General features: G+C 53.0%; 1 protein-coding gene across 2 annotated transcripts in view; it reads right to left on the bottom strand.

Annotated features, from left to right (window-relative positions):
* LOC134339729 (mitogen-activated protein kinase kinase kinase kinase 2-like) overlaps positions 1–20,232 on the bottom strand; it is a 95,972-nt gene that overhangs the window by 48,694 nt on the left and 27,046 nt on the right. For both annotated transcript variants that reach the window (XM_063036453.1, XM_063036455.1), the window contains exons 2-6: positions 16,245–16,302; positions 13,797–13,887; positions 9,758–9,822; positions 8,251–8,306; positions 6,521–6,568 (exon numbers count right to left, since the gene is read on the bottom strand). In XM_063036453.1, the coding sequence (XP_062892523.1) occupies positions 6,521–6,568; positions 8,251–8,306; positions 9,758–9,822; positions 13,797–13,887; positions 16,245–16,302 (318 nt within the window). The remainder of the gene's footprint in view (positions 1–6,520; positions 6,569–8,250; positions 8,307–9,757; positions 9,823–13,796; positions 13,888–16,244; positions 16,303–20,232) is intronic.

Here is a 20,232-nt window from a genome sequence, read left to right as displayed (position 1 = left end):
CACCATAGGAAACATCCTCTCCACATCCACTCTATCTGTGCCCTCTGGTCCTAGACTCCCCCACCATAGGAAACATCCTCTCCACATCCACTGTATCTGTGCCCTCTGGTCCTAGACTCCCCCACTATAGGAAACACCCTCTCCACTACCACTCTATCTGTGTCCTCTGGTCCTAGACTCCCCCTCTTATAGGAAACACCCTCTCCACATCCACTCTATCTGTGTCCTCTGGTCCTAGACTCCCCCTCTTATAGGAAACACCCTCTCCACATCCACTCTATCTGTGCCCTCTGGTCCTAGACTCCCCCACCATAGGAAACATCCTCTCCACATCCACTCTATCAAGGCCTTTCACCAGTCAATAGGTTTCAATGAGGTCACCCCTCATGCTAGTGAGTACAGGCCCTGAGCCATCAAATGCTCCTCATATGACAAACCTTTCAATCCTGGAATCATTTTTGTGAACCTCCTTTGAACCGTCTCTGGTGTCAGCTCATCCTTTCTTAGGTAAGGGGCCCAAAACCCGCTCACAATACTCCAAGTGAGGCCTCGCCAGTGCATTATAAAGTCTCAACATTACGTCCTTGCTTGTATGTTCTCACTGACCCCCGCATCTGTGCCACAGATCGCAGGCAGTGACCGCCTCTGTCCACTCATAGAGCACAGAGACAGGTCCCGTGTGTCCCGTCAAGAACCTATCCCTTAGCGGTTGGGAACCTCGCAGAACAGCGGGGACCCAGGATGCAAGGGTAGGGTTCACTGTAAGCAGAAGGCAAGTAAGGCCACCATCAGGAAGGAGGTACAGGAGCCTCAGGTCCCACACCACCAGGTCCAGGAAGAGTTATTACCCTTCAACCATCAGACACTTGAACAATTCACTCTCCACAACCCTGAACTGATTCCACAACCTACAGGCTCACTTTCAAGGGCTCTTTACAGCTCATGTCCCCAGCGTTATTTAGTTATTCATATCAATCAGCTAATTAATTAATTGATTATTTATATCGTATTATTCGTCTTTGCGCAGTTTGTCTTTTGCACGCTGGTGGCCAGTCTTTCTGTGCAGATTTTCATTCATTCTGTTGTTCAACTGTGAATGCCTGCAAGAAAATGAATCTCTGGGTTGTATACGGCAGTGGTCCCCAACCTCCGGGCCGCGGACCGATACATTGCCGCGAAGCATGCAGGGGTGCAGCGGTAGTTGGGACGCACCCAGCACATCTTTAAGAAAAAAGCCGAAATAAGCAAGCTAATTAATTAGGTGCCGCACGGCAATCGCCTCTGATCTGGGCCGACATTTACGTGCCGGGCGGCACCTAATTAATTAGCTTGCTTATTTCAGCTTTTTTCTTAAAGATGTGCTGGGTGCGTCCCAACTACCACTGCATCCCTGCATGCTTCGCGGCCCGGAGGTTGGGGACCACTGGTATATGGTGACATATACGTACTCTGATTAATAAATTTACAGTACTTTGAACCTGAAATCTACTTTGAAGGTGGTGTTTGGGGTGGGTGGGGCTGGGCTCCATCAGTCAGGGCGCTGAGCAAGTTGGATTCGACCCAAACATAGGAGCAGAATCAGGCCATTTGGCCCACTGATGGCCATTCAGTCATGGTTGATTCTTTCTTACCCTCCACAGTCCCACTCCCTGGCCTTCTCCCCGTAACCTTTGACGCCGTGTCCAATCAAGAACCTGTCAAGTTCTGCCTTAGATACACCCAACGACCTGGCCTCCACAGCTGCATTTGGCAACAAATTCCACAAATCCACCACCCTCCAGCTAAATAAATTTCTCCGCATCTCTGTTTTAAATGGACGCCCCTCTATCCTGAGGCTGTGCTCTCTTGTCCTAGACTCCCTCACCATGGGAAACATCCTTTCCACATTTACTCTGTCTAGGCCTTTCAACATTCGAAAGATTTCTGTGTAATCCCCCCTCATCCTTCTGAATTCCAGCGAGTACAGACCCAGAACCATCAAACGTTCCTCGTATGATAACCCTTTCATTCCTGGAATCATCCTTGTGAACCTCCTCTGGACCCTCTGCAATACCAGCACATCTTTTCTAAGATGAGAGACCCGAAACCGTTCACAATACTCCAGGTGAGGCCTCACCAGTGTCTTATAAAGCCTCAGCATCACATCCCTGCTCTTGTATTCTAGACCTCTTGAAATGAACATGGCATTTGCCGTCCTCACCACTGACTCGACCTGCAAGTTAACTTTCAGGGTGTTCTGCACAAGGACTCCCAAGTCCCTCTGCATTGAACTGTTCTGCTAAGTTTACAAATTTCACGTCACATGCCGGTGATAATAAACCTGATTCTCACTGTGATTCTTCTGATCTCAGATTTTTGGATCTTCTCCCCATTTAGAAAATAGCCCGCACGTTTATTTCTACTGACCATGCGCTTTCCAACATTGTATTTCATTTGCCACCTTCTTGCCCATTCTCCTAATCTGTTGAAGTCCTTCTGCAGCCTACTTGTTTCCTCCACATGGGCCACTGACTCCCCCACCCCACACCCCGCACTCCCGTAGATGCTGCCTGACCTGCTGAGTTCCTCCAGCTTTTCCTGTGTGAACGCTGAAGAATCTCTTGTATTTATCGGGCGGTGGGGGGGGTGGGGATGTTACATTGCAGTTATACCAGACGTTGGTGAGGCCACTCTTGGAGTTCTGCCTGCAGCTTCAGTTATAGGAAAGATGTGATAAAACAGGACAACACAGAAACAAACCCTTTGGCCCACCAACGTCTCGCCTTCTGCCTAACACCAAACCTCTGCCATCCGATTTCTGAGTGTTCTAAAAACCTATGAACATCTCCGCTTCGATACTGTTCATATATTTTTATTAGGCACACCTCCTCGTTTATACAAACATCTAGTCAGCCAATCACGTGGCAGCAACTCAACGTATCAAAGCATGCCGACACAGTCAGGAGATTCAATTGTTTGGACCAAACATCGGAGTTGGATGGCGGGGGGGGGGGGGGGAAGAAATGTGATCGAAGTGACTTTGACCGCGGAATACTTGTTGGTGCCAGATGGGGTGGTTTGAGTATCTCGCGCGAACTGCTGACGCCCTGGGATTTTCAGGGCACAGCTGTCTTTAGAGTTTACAGAGAATGGTGTGAGAAACAAAAAAAAACATCCAGTGAGCAGCAGTTTTGAAGGGGAAAACGCTTTGTTAACGAGAGAGGTCAGAGGAGAATGGCCACACGGGTTCAAGCTGACAGGAAGGTGACAGTAACCACCCGTTACAACAGTGGTGCGCAGAAGAGCATCTCCCAATGCACAGCATGTCGAACCTTGAAGTGGACGGGCCACAGCAGCAGCAGATTACAAACCAGGTTCCACTCCATCTACCTCATAAAGCGGCCACTGAGCAAGTGTCATGAAAATTGTTGTTCCGGGACAGCAGTACAATGTGCAATACATTTTTAAAAAATTAAATAAGTTACAATTAGAAATACAAAAAGAGAGCAAATTAGTGAGGTGTTTATAGACCGTTCCAGAAACCTGATGGCTGTTCAAATGAAAACACCCGAGTTTGACCTTCCAAAGTGAATTACTTTGGGGTTGAACTCCTAATAAATGAACGGAAGTATGGTTGGTTCCTTAAGGTTGTTACAGCTGGGGGTGGTAATGGGGACAAGCTCCCACTAACTATTAAATGCCCCCAATGGCGTTCGTCTCGAGTAGCCTCTGACAACCAAGTCCAGCTCCCGGCCTTCACGTGTGGCTTAGCTACTGATCCCGGTGGAACCGTTTCTACTGACAGGAGGAGGGGCAAAGGCAGGTTCCTAGCACCTTAAAACCAGTCATTTCGGACAGATGGGGCTCATTGGCCGTGGTTGGCAGCTCATCTAGGAGAAGGAAAACTCGGATGTCAAACCTCCGCTGCCTTGTGGCCGTACCCGCTCACGGGGAAGACTACAGAAGGAAACCCGGAGGGAAAAATCCGGAGCTGGAGTCCCTAAGGCAGTCCGACGTTGGGTTCATTGCTGACTGGTGCCAAACTCTATCAGCCTCTGACGCTCCTTTGGGCTCATCAGATGCGTGGAGAGGGGGAGCTCGCCACATGGGCAACAGCTCGCTCTCCGTATCGTAACTGCCCTGGCTTGCGTATGCAGACAGCTGGGACACAATATCCACAGTCAACGCTGACCGACACAGGCCTCAGACCCAGAGTTGTGCTGGGGAACAGGACACAGAGGGAAGAATGTGGCAAGGAAAGACGAAGAGGAAGACGATGTCCAAAGGCGGGTGAGAGCACGGATTTCTGAAGGGGGAAAATTGGAAGGGAGAAGAACCAGATGGACTTGGACCCCAAGTTCCCTTTGTCCCCCCCACTGCTAAGGAGCTTCGCCATTAACCCCAGTACTCTGCCGTCAAGTTCAGCCTTCCCAGTGTATCAAGCTGTGATATTAGTCGGGGGGACTGAGTTCAAGTGCCTTGAGGAAATGTTGTAACTCTATTAAGCACCATTGGAGTATCGTGTTCAGTTCTGGCCCATAAGACATAGGAGCAGAATTAGGCCATCTGGCCCATCGAGTCTGCTCCACCATTCAATCATGGCCGATCCTTTTTTCTCTCCTTTTTTTTCTTTTTAAATCTTTTTATTGAGTAAGTATACAAAAAAGGTAAGCCATATAAACATTAATACAATGTTAAAGTATAATAAAATTCCAAAAGGTATCAATACCAAAAAAAAATACTACAAACAATGTAATTTAAACATAAGAAACCAAGATAACATAATAGTGTACTAAATTTTATATATATCAATGGAAAAAAAGAAAAAAAAACCCCAAAAAAAACCCACCGTGCAACTAACTAAAAGCAAAGCAAAGCAATGGGCTAACTTGAAACCAAACAGAGTTAAACTTAAAATCACGTCCTCAATCCCGACCTCCATTAAAAACAGTGAAAAAAAAACAAGAAGGGTAAATATTACATTAAATGAAAATATCGAATAAAAGGTCCCCAAATCTGTTCAAATTTAAATGAAGAATCATAAAGGTTACTTCTAATTTTCTCCAAATTCAAACATAAAATCGTCTGAGAAAACCAAAAAAAGGTAGTTGGAGCATTAAGCTCTTTCCAATGTTGTAAAATACATCTTTTCGCCATTAAAGTAAGAAATGCAATCATTCTACGGGCTGAAGGGGAAAGATTACTAGAAATTTTAGGTAGTCCAAAGATAGCAGTAATAGGGTGAGGAGAGATATCTATATTTAATACCTTAGAAATAATATTAAAAATCTCTCTCCAAAAAGTTTCCAAAGTAGGGCAAGACCAAAACATATGAGTTAAAGAGGCTATCTGCCCCGAACATCTATCACAGAAAGGATTAATATGCGAGTAAAAACGCGCTAACTTATCTTTGGACATATGTGCTCTATGAACCACTTTAAATTGAATTAGGGAATGTTTAGCACAAATAGAGGAAGTATTAACTAATTGTAAAATCTGCCCCCAATCATCCACAGAAATGGTAAGCCCCAATTCCTGTTCCCAATCTACCCTAATCTTATCAAATGGAGCTTTCCTAAGTTTCATAATAATATTATAAATCATAGCCGATGCACCTTTCTGACATGGATTGAGGTTAATTATCGATTCTAAAATATATGTAGGAGGAAGCATTGGAAAGGAAGAAAGTATAGTACTTAGGAAATTTCTAACTTGTAAATATCTAAAAAAATGTATTCTTGATAAGTTATATTTATTAGATAATTGTTCAAAAGACATAAGGGAACCATCTAAAAATAAATCCAAAAACCGTAAAATACCCTTAGTCTTCCAAGTTTGAAAAGCGCGATCCGTAAAAGAGGGAGGAAAAAATATGTTACCTAAAATAGGAATCGCTAACCCGAATTGATTAACCCGAATTTTTTCTCTCCTCCTCAAGCCCAGTTCCCGGCCTTCTCCCCATAACCTTTGTTGTCCAATTTATCAATCTCTCACCTTAAATACACCCAACGACCTGGCCTCCACAGCTGCTTGTAGCAACAAATTCCACAAATTCACTGCCCTTTGGCTACAGAAATTTCTCCGCATCTCTGTTTTGAAGGGGCGCCCCTCTATCCTGAGGCTGTGCCCTCTTGTCCTAGACTCCCCCACCATGGGAAACATCCTTTCCACATCTACTCTGACTAGGCCTTTCAACGTTCGCAAGCTCGCCGCGTTACAGGAAGGACGTGGCAGCTTCAGAGAAGATTGACCAGGATGCTGCCTGGATTTGGGAGCCTGTCACATGAGGAGAGGTCGAGCGAGCTAGGCCTGTGGGGAGAGTGGAACTGATCCGAAAGTTCTCGGCAAATGTCCACTCAGACTGGGTGGATTGAATTAGGTCACAGGTCACAAACCTGGAACAGGCTCCAGGGTAACAGGGTGGGCAGGAGGAGCTGGGGCCAATTCTGCTCCTGACTAGAACCAGGATGTTCCGTTGCAGCTGTCCCACCCAACCCAAGCTGGGGATTATAAACACCATTTTCATTTTCTCTGGAATTACCTTAATATCGCGATGAATTTTCCCACTGCTGTGTAGATAATGGAGACCCTTAAAAAGAAGATTATTTAAAATTAATTGTTAAATTTATCGCTGTCATGTCTCAGGAAATTTTTAGAGTAAATCTCTCTCTACACTGTCCCATCACACACTCCCGGGGTCAGACACAGAGTGAAGCTCCCTCCACGCCGTCCCATCACACACTCCCGGGGTCAGACACAGAGTGAAACTCCCTCCACACCGTCCCATCACACACTCCCGGGGTCAGACACAGAGTGAAACTCCCTCCACGCCGTCCCATCACACACTCCCGGGGTCAGACACAGAGCGAAACTCCCTCCACACCGTCCCATCACACACGCCCGGGGTCAGACACAGAGTGAAACTCCCCCTACACCGTCCCATCACACACTCCCGGGGTTAGACAGAGAGTGAAGCTCCCTCCACACCATCCCGTCACACACTCCCGGGGTCAGACACAGAGTGAAGCTCCCTCTACATCGTCCCATCACTCACTACCAGGGTCAGACACAGAGTGAAGCTCCCTCCACACCGTCCCATCACACACTCCCTGGGGTCAGACACAGAGTGAAGCTCCCTCTACATTGTCCCATCACACACTCCCGGGGTCAGACACAGAGTGAAACTCCCTCCACACCGTCCCATCACACACTCCCGGGGTCAGACACAGAGTGAAGCTCCCTCCACACCGTCCCATCACACACTCCCGGGGTCGGACACAGAGTGAAGCTCCCTCCACACCGTCCCATCACACACTCCCGGGGTCAGACACACAGAATGAAACTCCCTCCACACCGTCCCATCACACACTCCCGGGGTCAGACACAGAGTGAAGCTCCCTCCACGCCGTCCCATCACACACTCCCGGGGTCAGACACAGAGTGAAACTCCCTCCACACCGTCCCATCACACACTCCCGGGGTCAGACACAGAGTGAAACTCCCTCCACGCCGTCCCATCACACACTCCCGGGGTCAGACACAGAGTGAAACTCCCTCCACGCCATCCCATCACACACTCCCGGGGTCAGACACAGAGCGAAACTCCCTCCACACCGTCCCATCACACACTCCCGGGGTCAGACAGAGTGAAACTCCCCCTACACCGTCCCATCACACACTCCCGGGGTTAGACAGAGAGTGAAGCTCCCTCCACACCATCCCGTCACACACTCCCGGGGTCAGACACAGAGTGAAGCTCCCTCTACACCGTCCCATCACTCACTACCAGGGTCAGACACAGAGTGAAGCTCCCTCCACACCGTCCCATCACACACTCCCTGGGGTCAGACACAGAGTGAAGCTCCCTCTACATTGTCCCATCACACACTCCCGGGGTCAGACACAGAGTGAAACTCCCTCCACACCGTCCCATCACACACTCCCGGGGTCAGACACACAGAATGAAACTCCCTCCACACCGTCCCATCACACACTCCCGGGGTCAGACACAGAGTGAAGCTCCCTCCACACCGTCCCATCACACACTCCCGGGGTCAGACACAGAGCGAAGCTCCCCCTACACCGTCCCATCACACACTCCCGGGGTCAGACACAGAGTGAAACTCCCTCCACACCGTCCCATCACACACTCCCGGGGTCAGACACAGAGTGAAGCTCCCTCCGCACCGTCCCATCACATCATTCCGGGACATGAGTTAGACACGTCACGACAAGCAAGAATTGAGCTGGCATCTACCCCTGTGAACGCACCTGAAGGGTCTCCCTGCAAACATAGGCGATCTGTTTCTCCAGCAGCGGGCCTGTGACTGTGAGGAAACATAGGGTGTGTTAGAACATGGTGGAGGAGACCCAATCCGCTCTCACAACTGGGACACGGTTTCTGAGTTTACCCCTGACCCCTCAGCCAGTAACTCCCCCAAAAATACGAATTAAACATCCCATCAAACAGTCCCACGTCAGCTGATTTCATCAATTAAGAGAACTCTGTATGGGGATCTAGATGGAGGGTTTACGGAGGGCTATGGTCCAGATGCGAGTCGATGGGGCTAGTCATGGACTAGATGGGTGAGTGGCCTATTTCTGTGCTGTGCGACTCTGTGAGTATTGGAGAATCATCGTGCATTGTCCTGGGAATCGAATGGAAATAGTTCTGGACCTCCAGGTCGAGTGTGTGATGGTGGACAGCCTCCGATCCGATGGCACGAACGTCGATTTCTCCAGCTTCCGGTCGGGGGGACGCATCTTGTGTTCAGTGCTGTCCACGTCGGTGCCAGAACGCGCGGCCAACTACCTGGACAAACTACTCCCCTCTGAAAATACGCGGCTCCTCCCGAGAGAGAGTTAAGTGCACCAAATTCCCGGGAGCGCAAGTCGTGGACGATCTCAAATGGTCCCCCGGTATCTCCTCCCTGAATAAGAAGGCACAGCAGTGCCTCTGTTTCCAGAGGAGACTGAGGAAGAAGAGACCCTCTCCTCCCATATTATCTGTCTTTTACAGGAGGGCGTCCTGACAAGTTGCATCTCCATCTGGTCTGGGAGCAGCCGAGCATCGGACCGGAAGTCCCTACAAAGGACTGTCAAAACGGCCGAGAGGATCATAGGGGTCTCCCTACCGTCCATCGGGGACATTTATCAGGAGCGCTGCCTACGCAGGGCCCTCAGTATTATCAAGGATCCCACCCATCCATCCAGCATCCTCTTTGACTTTCTACCATCAGGCAGGAGTCTCCGATGTATAAAGACAAGAACGGTCAGGATGGGAAACAATGTCTTTCCTTGGGCCATTAGTCTTCTGAACTCGAAGCGTCAGTGGTTAATCTGTTCTGTACTTGACAGTATTTAATTTAAACACCCTAGTTTGTTTATCCTCGCGTTCCCAAATTACTGTGTGTTATGTGTACTACTGAACTTTACACCCTGATCTAGTTGTCCCGTTTGACGGTGTACATGTATCTAGTTACATGACGATCAACTTGACTGGGAGCTTTGGAGGGGGGTGCGATGCTGAGAGACCTTTAATAAGTGACACGGGTGGGATTTGGGGCAAAGCTAGTGGGACAAAGATGGGAGTCCAGCAGCGGATGGTCTCCTGCTCAGATCGGTGGGCCGTGTGTTCTGGTTACGACAGGTTGGGATGTGAACCCCGGTCCGGGGGAGATCCATTCAGACACCCCTGGAGGAGTTGCTGCAGACTTTCCCCACCCTGGGGAGTTCCCCCCTCCCCCTGGGATTGACCCCCCAGACAGACGTCACTCACCCTGGTAGATGTCCTGCAAGGACCCTCCCCCGCAGAATTCCATGCAAATCCACAGCTTGTTGTTCCTGGGAGGAGACGAAGCAGAGGGGAGACAGGCTCAGCCGACGTTCTTCACCAAACCGCACTGGGACGATGACCGCCCCCCGACCCGCCAGCGGCGGCACTTTCCGCCGACTGGCCGAGGCCGCTCGGCCCACCACGTGCCTGCTCCCCTGGGGGTAACGCCACTGAACCGCCTCGTTCCGGGCCGCTGGAGGACGTGCTGGGTGCAACCTCCGCAGGGGCTCGGTGGGGAGGGAGTCCCCCGCCACCGGGGGGGGGGGGCGGCCGAGCTGGGTGAGGAGGCTGGTTGGTTATTACACTGGTGTAACGCCGTGTGAGCCGGCCGCACCCTTTTTGGCTTGAGGGAAATGTTCCGAGACCAGTCAATGCAAGCCTGAAAAGGCTCTACACGGTTTGTTCTTCTAAACAATTTTTTAAAAAAATTATGAGCCAAGTTTATTCTGGTTGTTAAAAAGAAATGACACACCACCTCCTGCTTTGGAAGGACACAACTCTTCACTTCCAACCCGGGGTCAGTGGGACAGCGACAAGGGGGGGGGGCCGGTGGGCAAGGAGGGAGTGTCACACTGAGGGAGGGGCGGTGAGGAGGGAGTGTCACACTGAGGGAGGGGCAGTGAGGAGGGACTGTCACACTGACGGAGGGGCGGTGAGGAGGGAGTGTCACACTGAGGAGTTGGTAAGGAGGGAGCGTCACACTGAGGGAGGGGCGGTGAGGTGGGAGTGTCACACTGACGGAGGGGCAGTGAGGAGGGAGTGTCACACTGAGGGAGGGGCGGTGAGGAGGGAGTGTCACACTGACGGAGGGGCGGTGAGGAGGGAGTGTCACACTGAGGAGTTGGTAAGGAGGGAGCGTCACACTGAGGGAGGGGCGGTGAGGTGGGAGTGTCACACTGAGGGAGAGGCAGTGAGGAGGGAGTGTCACACTGAGGGAGGGTCGGTGAGGAGGGAGTGTCACACTGAGGGAGAGGCGGTGAGGAGGGAGTGTCACGCTGAGGGAGGGGCTGTGAGGAGGGAGTGTCACGCTGAGGGAGAGGCGGTGAGGAGGGAGTGTCACGCTGAGGGAGAGGCGGTGAGGAGGGAGTGTCACACTGAGGAGTTGGTGAGGAGGGAGTGTCACACTGAGGGAGAGGCGGTGAGGAAGGAGTGTCACACTGAGGGATGGGTGGCGAGGAGGGTCACACTGAGGGAGAGGCGGTGAGGAGGGAGTGTCACACTGAGGGAGGGGTGAGGAGGGAGGGTCACACTGAGGGAGAGGCGGCGAGGAAGGAGTGTCATGCTGAGGGAGAGGCGGCGAGGAGGGAGTGTCACGCTGAGGGAGAGGCAGTGAGGAGGGAGTGTCACACTGAAGGAGGGGTGGCGAGGAGGGTCACACTGAGGGAGAGGCAGCGAGGAGGGAGTGTCACGCTGAGGGAGAGGCAGTGAGGAGGGAGTGTCACGCTGAGGGAGGGGCGGCGAGGAGGGTCACACTGAGGGAGGGCGGTGAGGAGGGAGGGTCACACTGAGGGAGGGGTGGTGAGGAGGGAGTGTCACACTGAGGGAGAGGCGGTGAGGAGGGAGGGTCACACTGAGGGAGGGGTGGTGAGGAGGGAGTGTCACACTGAGGGAGAGGCGGTGAGGAGGGAGGGTCACACTGAGGGAGAGGCGGTGAGGAGGGAGGGTCACACTGAGGGAGGGGTGGTGAGGAGGGAGTGTCACACTGAGGGAGAGGCGGTGAGGAGGGAGGGTCACACTGAGGGAGAGGCGGTGAGGAGGGAGTGTCACGTTGAAGGAGGGGTGGCGAGGAGGGTCACACTGAGGGAGGGGTGAGGAGGGAGGGTCACACTGAGGGAGGGGTGAGGAGGGAGTGTCATGCTGAGGGAGAGGCGGCGAGGAGGGAGTGTCACGCTGAGGGAGGGGTGGTGAGGAGGGAGTGTCACGCTGAGGGAGGGGTGGCGAGCAGGGTCACACTGAGGGAGAGGCGGTGAGGAGGGAGTGTCACACTGAGGGAGGGGTGGTGAGGAGGGAGTGTCACACTGAGGGAGGGGTGGCGAGGAGGGAGTGTCACGCTGAGGGAGAGGCAGTGAGGAGGGAGTGTCACGCTGAGGGAGGGGCGGTGAGGAGGGAGTGTCACACTGAGGGGGGGTGGTGAGGAGGGAGTGTCACACTGAGGGGGGTGGTGAGGAGGGAGTGTCACGCTGAGGGAGAGGCGGTGAAGGGGGAGTGTCACACTGAGGGAGAGGCGGCGAGGAGGGAATGTCACGCTGAGGGAGAGGCGGTGAGGAGGGAGTGTCACACTGAGGGGGGTGGTGAGGAGGGAGTGTCACGCTGAGGGAGGGGCGGTGAGGAGGGAGTGTCACACTGAGGGAGGGGTGGCGAGGAAGGTCACACTGAGGGGGGTGGTGAGGAGGGAGTGTCACGCTGAGGGAGGGGTGGCGAGGAAGGTCACACTGAGGGGGGGGTGAGGAGGGAGTGTCACGCTAAGGGAGGGGCGGTGAGGAGGGAGTGTCACACTGAGGGAGGGGTGGCGAGGAGGGTCACACTGAGGGAGAGGCAGTGAGGAGGGAGTGTCACGCTGAGGGGGGGTGGTGAGGAGGGAGTGTCACGCTGAGGGAGAGGCGGTGAGGAGGGAGTGTCACGCTGAGGGAGAGGCAGTGAGGAGGGAGTGTCACGCTGAGGGAGGGGCGGTGAGGAGGGAGTGTCACACTGAGGGAGGGGTGGCGAGGAAGGTCACACTGAGGGGGGTGGTGAGGAGGGAGTGTCACGCTGAGGGAGGGGTGGCGAGGAAGGTCACACTGAGGGGGGGTGAGGAGGGAGTGTCACGCTAAGGGAGGGGCGGTGAGGAGGGAGTGTCACACTGAGGGAGGGGTGGCGAGGAGGGTCACACTGAGGGAGAGGCAGTGAGGAGGGAGTGTCACGCTGAGGGGGGGTGGTGAGGAGGGAGTGTCACGCTGAGGGAGAGGCGGTGAGGAGGGAGTGTCACGCTGAGGGAGAGGCAGTGAGGAGGGAGTGTCACGCTGAGGGAGGGGCGGTGAGGAGGGAGTGTCACACTGAGGGAGGGGTGGCGAGGAAGGTCACACTGAGGAGGGTGGTGAGGAGGGAGTGTTACGCTGAGGGAGGGGTGGCGAGGAAGGTCACACTGAGGGGGGGTGGTGAGGAGGGAGTGTCACGCTAAGGGAGGGGCGGTGAGGAGGGAGTGTCACACTGAGGGGTGGCGAGGAGGGTCACACTGAGGGAGAGGCAGTGAGGAGGGAGTGTCACGCTGAGGGAGGGGCGGTGAGGAGGGTCACACTGAGGGAGAGGCGGTGAGGAGGGAGTGTCACGCTGAGGGAGGGGCGGTGAGGAGGGAGTGTCACACTGAGGGAGGGGCGGTGAGGAGGGAGTGTCACGCTGAGGGAGGGGCGGTGAGGAGGGAGTGTCACGCTGAGGGAGGGGCGGTGAGGAGGGAGTGTCACACTGAGGAAGGGGTGGCGAGGAGGGTCACACTGAGGGAGGGGTGAGGAGGGAGTGTCCCGCTGTAGGAGGGGTGATGAGCTACATCTAATGGTTGTACAGTCTGGGGGTGGGTGGGGGTCAGTGTTTGATCAGATCCACGTGGCCCTGCAGCTCTGGGCCGCTGGTTATCGAGTACCTGCCCAGCAGGGGGCAGCATAGCAGCCGGGATTCGTCACCTCTCTCTGCAGGGAGTTTGTGCGATCTTCCTGCCTCCGTGTCCGTGTCCCCTGGGTCCTCCCACAGTCCAAAGACGTACGGGTTAGGGTCAGTGAGGTGTGGGCGTGCTACGTTGGCGTCAGGACCACGGAGACACTTGTGTGCATCCTCAGACCGTGTCGGTCATTGACTCAAACAACGCATTTTGCTGTACAAATAAAGCTCATCTTTCATCTTTAAGTGGTTCATTAGACCCCAGTAGGAACCCGGTGATGGGGGCAGGGGGCAGATGAGACCTCACCCCAGGGGCAAATGGGCGAAGACCCCCCCCCACCCCTGCCCCGCTCACCTGAAGTAGCTGCCGAAGTAGGCGACGATGTTGTGATGTTTGCAGCCCCTCATCATGCTGATCTCCTGCTGTAGGGAGGACAAGTCGTCACCTGTGGGCGGAGGGAGGGAGGGAGGGAGTGTTAACAGAGAGGGCAACTCTCTCCACCCCGCCGTCCCGTGAGAGGTGCTGCCGTGGTGGGCGCCCTGTACCATCGGGCGGGCCGGCAGCCTTCAAGGCCACGACCTTCCAAACGGTCAACCCTCCAAACCTTTGACACGACATCACCAACCCTCGGCACTCGATCAACGAGACCGACCAAACAAAGGAACTTCCAAACCCTCGAGCCTCGATCAGCAAGTCCCCTCCGAGTCCTCAAACCACCAAATCTCAACCCTCCAAATCCCTTGACCCTCAATCAACAAGATCGTCCACAGGACCCTCAAAATCCTCAACCCTCCAAATCCCTTGACCCTCAATCAACAAGACCGTTCAAACAAAAGTAACTTCCAAATCTTGAACCCTCAACCCTCAATCAATAAGATCCCACAATCACTCGAACCTCAATCAACAAGCAAGGGATCCTCAAAAATGCAGAAGCCCCAGCTCCTCAAACCTCCAACCCTTCGAATCTTGATCAAGAACACCTTCCAACCCTTCAAAACACCAACTACATGACTCTCTATCCCCTTGAGGAACACCTCCAACCCCTAACCCTTTGAATCTTGATCAAGAACACCCTCCTACCCCTCGAAACTCCAACTACATGACTCTCTATCTCCTTGAGGAACCCCTCGAATCTCCAGCTCCTCTTAAACCAACCTGCATAACCCTAACCCTCCAGAACACCATGGACCATCTAGTGCACTGTAAGGCTCATCGTCATCACATGTCGTATGACGTGGGCGATCCTGGTCTTTCCACACCCGTGACTGCTCTTGGCAATTTTTTCCCACGGAAGTGGTTTACCATCGCCTTCTTCTGGGCAGTGTCTTTACGAGACGGCTGACCACAGCCAGTATCAATACTCTTCAGAGATTGTCTAGCCTGGTGTCAGTGGTCTTGTGATTTGCATCGGCTGCTCATACGACCATCCACTACCTGCTCCCACGGCTCCATGTGACTGATCGGGGGGGCTAAGCAGGTGCTACACCTTAGTCCAAGGGTGACCTGCAGGCTAGCGGAGGGAAGGAGTGCCTTCCACCTCCTTTGGTAGAGAAATAGCTCCAACTCGCCACCTTATAAGACTATACTTATTTATAGTTATAAGGCTAGTAAGTAGTTCCTTACAAGGTTGGACTCTTGACCTCACAATCTATGACATTTACGCTTTATCGTCTACCTGCACTGCACTCTCCCTCTGTAGCTGTGACACTTTATTCTCCATTCTGTTACTGTTTCACCTTATTCTACCTCAGTGCACTGTGTAATGATCTGATCTGTATGAACGACGAGCAAGACAAGACTTTCACTGCGCAATAATAAACCAATTCCAATTCATTACTATAGACTCATCCCTGATTATGTCTTTGCCATTAATGGACTAAGGGCTTGCTTTCCTGCACTTTCACTCCCCGGATATGGTATAATTTTATGTAGACTCAGTGTCAACACAAATATCTAATCAGCCAATCATGTGGCAGCAACTCAGTGCGTAAAAGCACGTCGACACGGTCAAGAAGTTCAGTTGCTGTTGGGACTAAACATCAGAATGGGGGAGAAATGTGATGCAAGTGACCTTGACCACGTTGGGAAAGTCTGCAAGATGCTTTAAGTCCAATGCAACACAGCTACGCATCCTTCCCGGGAACATATCTTTACCGCATGGACTTCCGTAGTCTCCTACGCTCTCCCATCAGATTCCCGCTCCTCCAGCCCTTGATCAACTTCCCAGCTCTTTACTTCACCCTTTCCCCTCTCCCAGTTTCACCTATCACCTACCACCTTGTACATCTTCCTCTCCTCTCTCCACCCCTCACCCCACCTTCTTACTCTGACTTCTCTCCCCCTGCCCCCCCCCCGCGCTTCCTTTCCGGTCCTGACGAAGGGTCTCGGCCCGAAACGTCAACTGCTCACTCTTTTCCACAGATGCCGCCTGGCCCGCCGAGTTCCTCCAGCATTCAGCGTGTGTTGCTCTGAGCTACGCTGGGGGGCCAGACAGGGTGGCTTGAGTATCTCAGGAACTGCTCCTCTCCTGGGATTCTCACGCACAACTCTCCCTAGAGCAGGGGTTCACAACCTGACATCCAGAGGACCCTTGGTTAATGGTAGGGGTCCATGGCATAAAAACATCGGGAATCCCTGCTCTAGAGTTTACCGAGACTCCGTAACAGTGTGGGTAACGGGAGCCATGCCGTTCCCCTTGTGCACAGTTAAAATAAAGCGCGGTCCAGTAACGAGTGAGAGTCCGGTCTGTCGGCGACGGCGGTACCTCACCGTGCTTCTGTTCGTGACGGCTCGCTCACTTACCAGGATCCAACTTAATGATCTTGATGGCGGACATCTCGCTGGTGTCCGTGTTCCGAGCCTGGGCAACGGAGGGAATGAGAGTTAGCGGCAGCGCTGGTAACGTTCGGAAAGGGCCGCGGGCGCAGCTAAATTCTGGGGGGGGGGGAGTCTGAGACAAAACGTGGGAGATGCACAGGAGGCTGGGCAGCGTGCATGGGGAGCGAAAGAGATGCTCCAGGACGACGGGGCACCTCACGGAGCGATCATTGGCCTGATAAGTGAGCTAACTTTTCGGCTGATTACAGAAACGGTAGCCTCACGGCTAGCATAACACCATGACAGCGCCAGTGAGCCGAGTTCAATTCCCACCACTGTGTAAGGAGTCTGTACGTTCTCCCCATGACCACAGGCGTTTCCTCTGGGTGCCCTGGTTTCCTCCCACAGTCCAAAGACGTACGGGCTAGGGTTGGTGAGTTCTGGCCACGCTAGGTTGGCACCCACACGCACGGACAGCCCCCAGCAATCCTCGGACTTTGTTGGTTGTCGATGCAAACATCTCACTTTATAGTGCAATGTGCATGTGCCAAATAGTGTTAATTTTTCATCTTTTCCCTCTCCCCGCAGATGCTGCCCGACTTGCGAAGTGTTTCTGACTTTCCCTGCTTTCATCGGATCTATCCCGGCTTTCCGGCACTCCTGGTTTTAATGTGATATTAAATCCCATCGACAGTTTGGGGGGGGGGTGCGGGGTGACAGCTCCTCCAACACCGCAACTCTGCAAACCCTCGACCCTCCATCCTCTCAACCCTCAATCGATAAAACTGTCCCAAAGTCCCTTTAAATCCTCAACCCTCCGAATCCTCGTTCCTCCATCCCCTTGACCTTCAATCAACAAGACTGTCCAAAGGGTCCTTCTAAACCCATAACCCTCCAAATCCTCAAACCTCCTTCCCCTCAACCCTCAATCAACAAGACTGCCTGAACAAAGGACCCTCTAACCCCCCAATCCTCCACCCTCCAAATCCTCAACCCTCCACCCTCAACCCTCAATGCCTGGACGGACAGTGCAGGGACCTCAGTGATTACCGAGGAGAACGGCAGGAACAGGATTGTGTTCCAGTACAGCCCACAGTCGATCTACTGGAGTTCTGCTAATAGTGCAGAGACTGTGCCCAGCACCGCGCTGCGGGAGGGAGCGTCGCGATATGGGAGGGGCAGTGAGGAACACACACGTTTCAGCCCTGATCGAGGCCCTCGGACCCAAAACGCCAACAGTTCCTCGTTCCCCCCCTCCCTCTCCACAGATGCTGCTGAACAAACCGAACTCTCCAGTGCTGTACTCACTGCACAGCCCTGATTGTGTAGCCAAGTTTCCATCAAACTCAATATGTAAGTTTGCTGATGACACAACAATTGTAGGCCGTATCTCAGGTAATGATGAGATTGAGTACAGAGAGGAAATTAAGAACCTGGTGGCATGGTGCGAAGACAATAACCTATCCCTCAATGTCAGCAAGACGAAGGAATTGGTTGTTGACTTCAGAAGGAGTAGTGGACCGCACGACCCAATTTACATCGGTGGTGCCCAAGTGGAACAGGTCAAAAGCTTTAAGTTCCTCGGGGTCAATATCACAAATGACCTGACTTGGTCCAACCAAGCAGAGTTCACTGCCAAGAAGGCCCACCAGCACCTTTACTTCCTGAGAAAACTAAAGAAATTTGGCCTGTCCCCTAAACCCCTCACTAATTTTTATAGATGCACCGTAGAAAGCATTCTTCTAGGGTGCATCACAACCTGGTATGGAAGTTGTCCTGTCCAAGACCGGAAGAAGCTGCAGAAGATCGTGAACACAGCGTAGCACATCATACAAACCAACCTTCCATCCGTGGACTCACTTTACACCGCACGCTGTCGGAGCAGTGCTGCCAGGATAATCAAGGACACGATCCACCCAGCCAACACACTTTTCGTCCCTCTTCCCTCCGGGAGAAGGCTCAGGAGCTTGAAGACTCGTACGGCCAGATTTGGGAACAGCTTCTTTCCAACTGTGATAAGACTGCTGAACGGATCCTGACCCGGATCTGAGCCGTACCCTCCAAATATCTGGACCTACCTCTCGGTTTTTTTGCACTACCTTACTTTCCATTTTTATATTTTCTATTTATGACTTATAATTTAAATTTTTAATATTTACTATTGATTTGTACTGCAGGGAGCGGGAAGCACACAATCAAATATCGCTGTGATGATTGTACATTCTAGTATCAATTCTTTGGCGACAATAAAGTATATAAAAGTCTCCGCCCCCTGCGGCGTCTTTCTGTGCGCACATTAGCAGCCCGTCCACCCTCTGTCACGGGAGTGGCCATGCAAAGAACAGGCTGCCCTACCCCTATGGTGAGCGGGGGTGGGGGGGCCAGAGAAGGGCCAGGCGCAATATGAATGCACACATTTCTTCACAGCCGGATGCCGTTTCAAAACAGGAAGCCTTGCTAACGATCTGCGGAGCTGACGACAGAGATGGTGCCTGAAGCAGGGAGGGTTTGTCCCATCACGGTCGCCAGTAGCTGAGGTGGGGGCGGGGAGGGAGAGGGAGGACATCCCACCTATCCCGAGTCCGTGGTGGGGTCTGTGCCCCATCAGGATGGGGACAGCAGCTCCTCCAACACCGTGACTCTGCAAGTCCTTGAACCTCCATCTCCTCAACCCTCAATCAACAATACTGTCCGAACAAAGGACCCTCTACACCCTTGACCCTCCAATTCCTCGAACCTCCATCCCCTTGACCCTCGATCAACAAGACCGTCCAGCGGGCCCTCTAAACCCTCAAACTTCCAAACACTCGACGCTCAATCAACAATACTGTCCGAACAAAGAACCCTCTACACCCTTGACCCTCCAAAACCTTGAACCTCAATCAACAAGACTGTCCAAAGAAAGGACCTCCTAAACCCTCAACTCTCCAAACACCTCGAACCTCCATCCCCTTGACTCTCGATCAACAAGACCGTCCAGCGGACCCTCTAAACCCTTGACCCTCCAGATCCTCGAACCTCCAAACACTCAACTCTCAATCAACAATACTGTCCGAACAAAGGACCCTCTACACCCTCCAAGTTCTCGAACCTCTGCAACCTCGACCCTCCAAATCCTCAAATCTCCATCCCCTCGACCCTCACTCAACAACTCTGTCTGAATGAAGGACCCCCTAGACCCCAGAACCTCCAAACCCTTGACCCTCCAAATCATCAAACCTCCAAACACTCAACCATCAATCAACAAGACTGTCTAAAGAAAGGACCTCCTAAACCCTCAACTCTCCAAACACCTCGAACCTCCATCCCCTCGACCCCCAATCAACAAGGCCAGCCAGAGGACCCTGTAAACCCTCGACCCTCCAAACCCTCAACCATCAGCACCGTCCAAACAAGGGACCCTCTAAACCAGGACTCCCCAACCTATTTTACGCCATGGACCCTGACCATTATTGGAGGGGTTTCTTGACCCCCGGGTTGGGAACCCCTGCTCTACACCCTCGGACTTCCAAATCCTCGATCCTCAATCAACAAGACCATCCAAATAAAGGACCTTGCAAACTCTCAACGCCACCCCCCCCCCTCTTCGACCCCGGGCACATCCCTCCCCTCCGTCGATAGGATCTGCAGGAGGAGAAGCCTCAAAAGGGCAGCGTCCATCATCGGCGATCTCCCACCAGCCTCCCACCGGGCAGGGGGCACAGGAGCCTGAAGTCCCACACCACCAGGTTCAGGGACAGCGACTTCCCTTCGACCGTTCGGTTCTTGATCCGACCGGCACAACCCTGCTCACCGCCACGCTCAGACCCACTTTGCGGTCTTAAAGGACCTTCACTTTGTTGTAAATGTGACTGTCTCTGTAGAAATTTGCATAACATTTGTAAATGCAAGAGACCCTGCGGGCGCTGGAAATCCAGAGCAACACACACACACACAAAATGTTGGAGGAACACAGCAGGCCAGGCGGCATTCA

The sequence above is a fragment of the Mobula hypostoma genome, chromosome 30, assembly GCF_963921235.1.
Source record: "Mobula hypostoma chromosome 30, sMobHyp1.1, whole genome shotgun sequence".
In the NCBI taxonomy this organism is placed as follows: Eukaryota; Metazoa; Chordata; class Chondrichthyes; order Myliobatiformes; family Myliobatidae; genus Mobula; species Mobula hypostoma.
The sequence above is the reverse complement of the archived record's forward strand: the minus strand, read 5'-3'. Positions and strand labels throughout refer to the sequence as shown.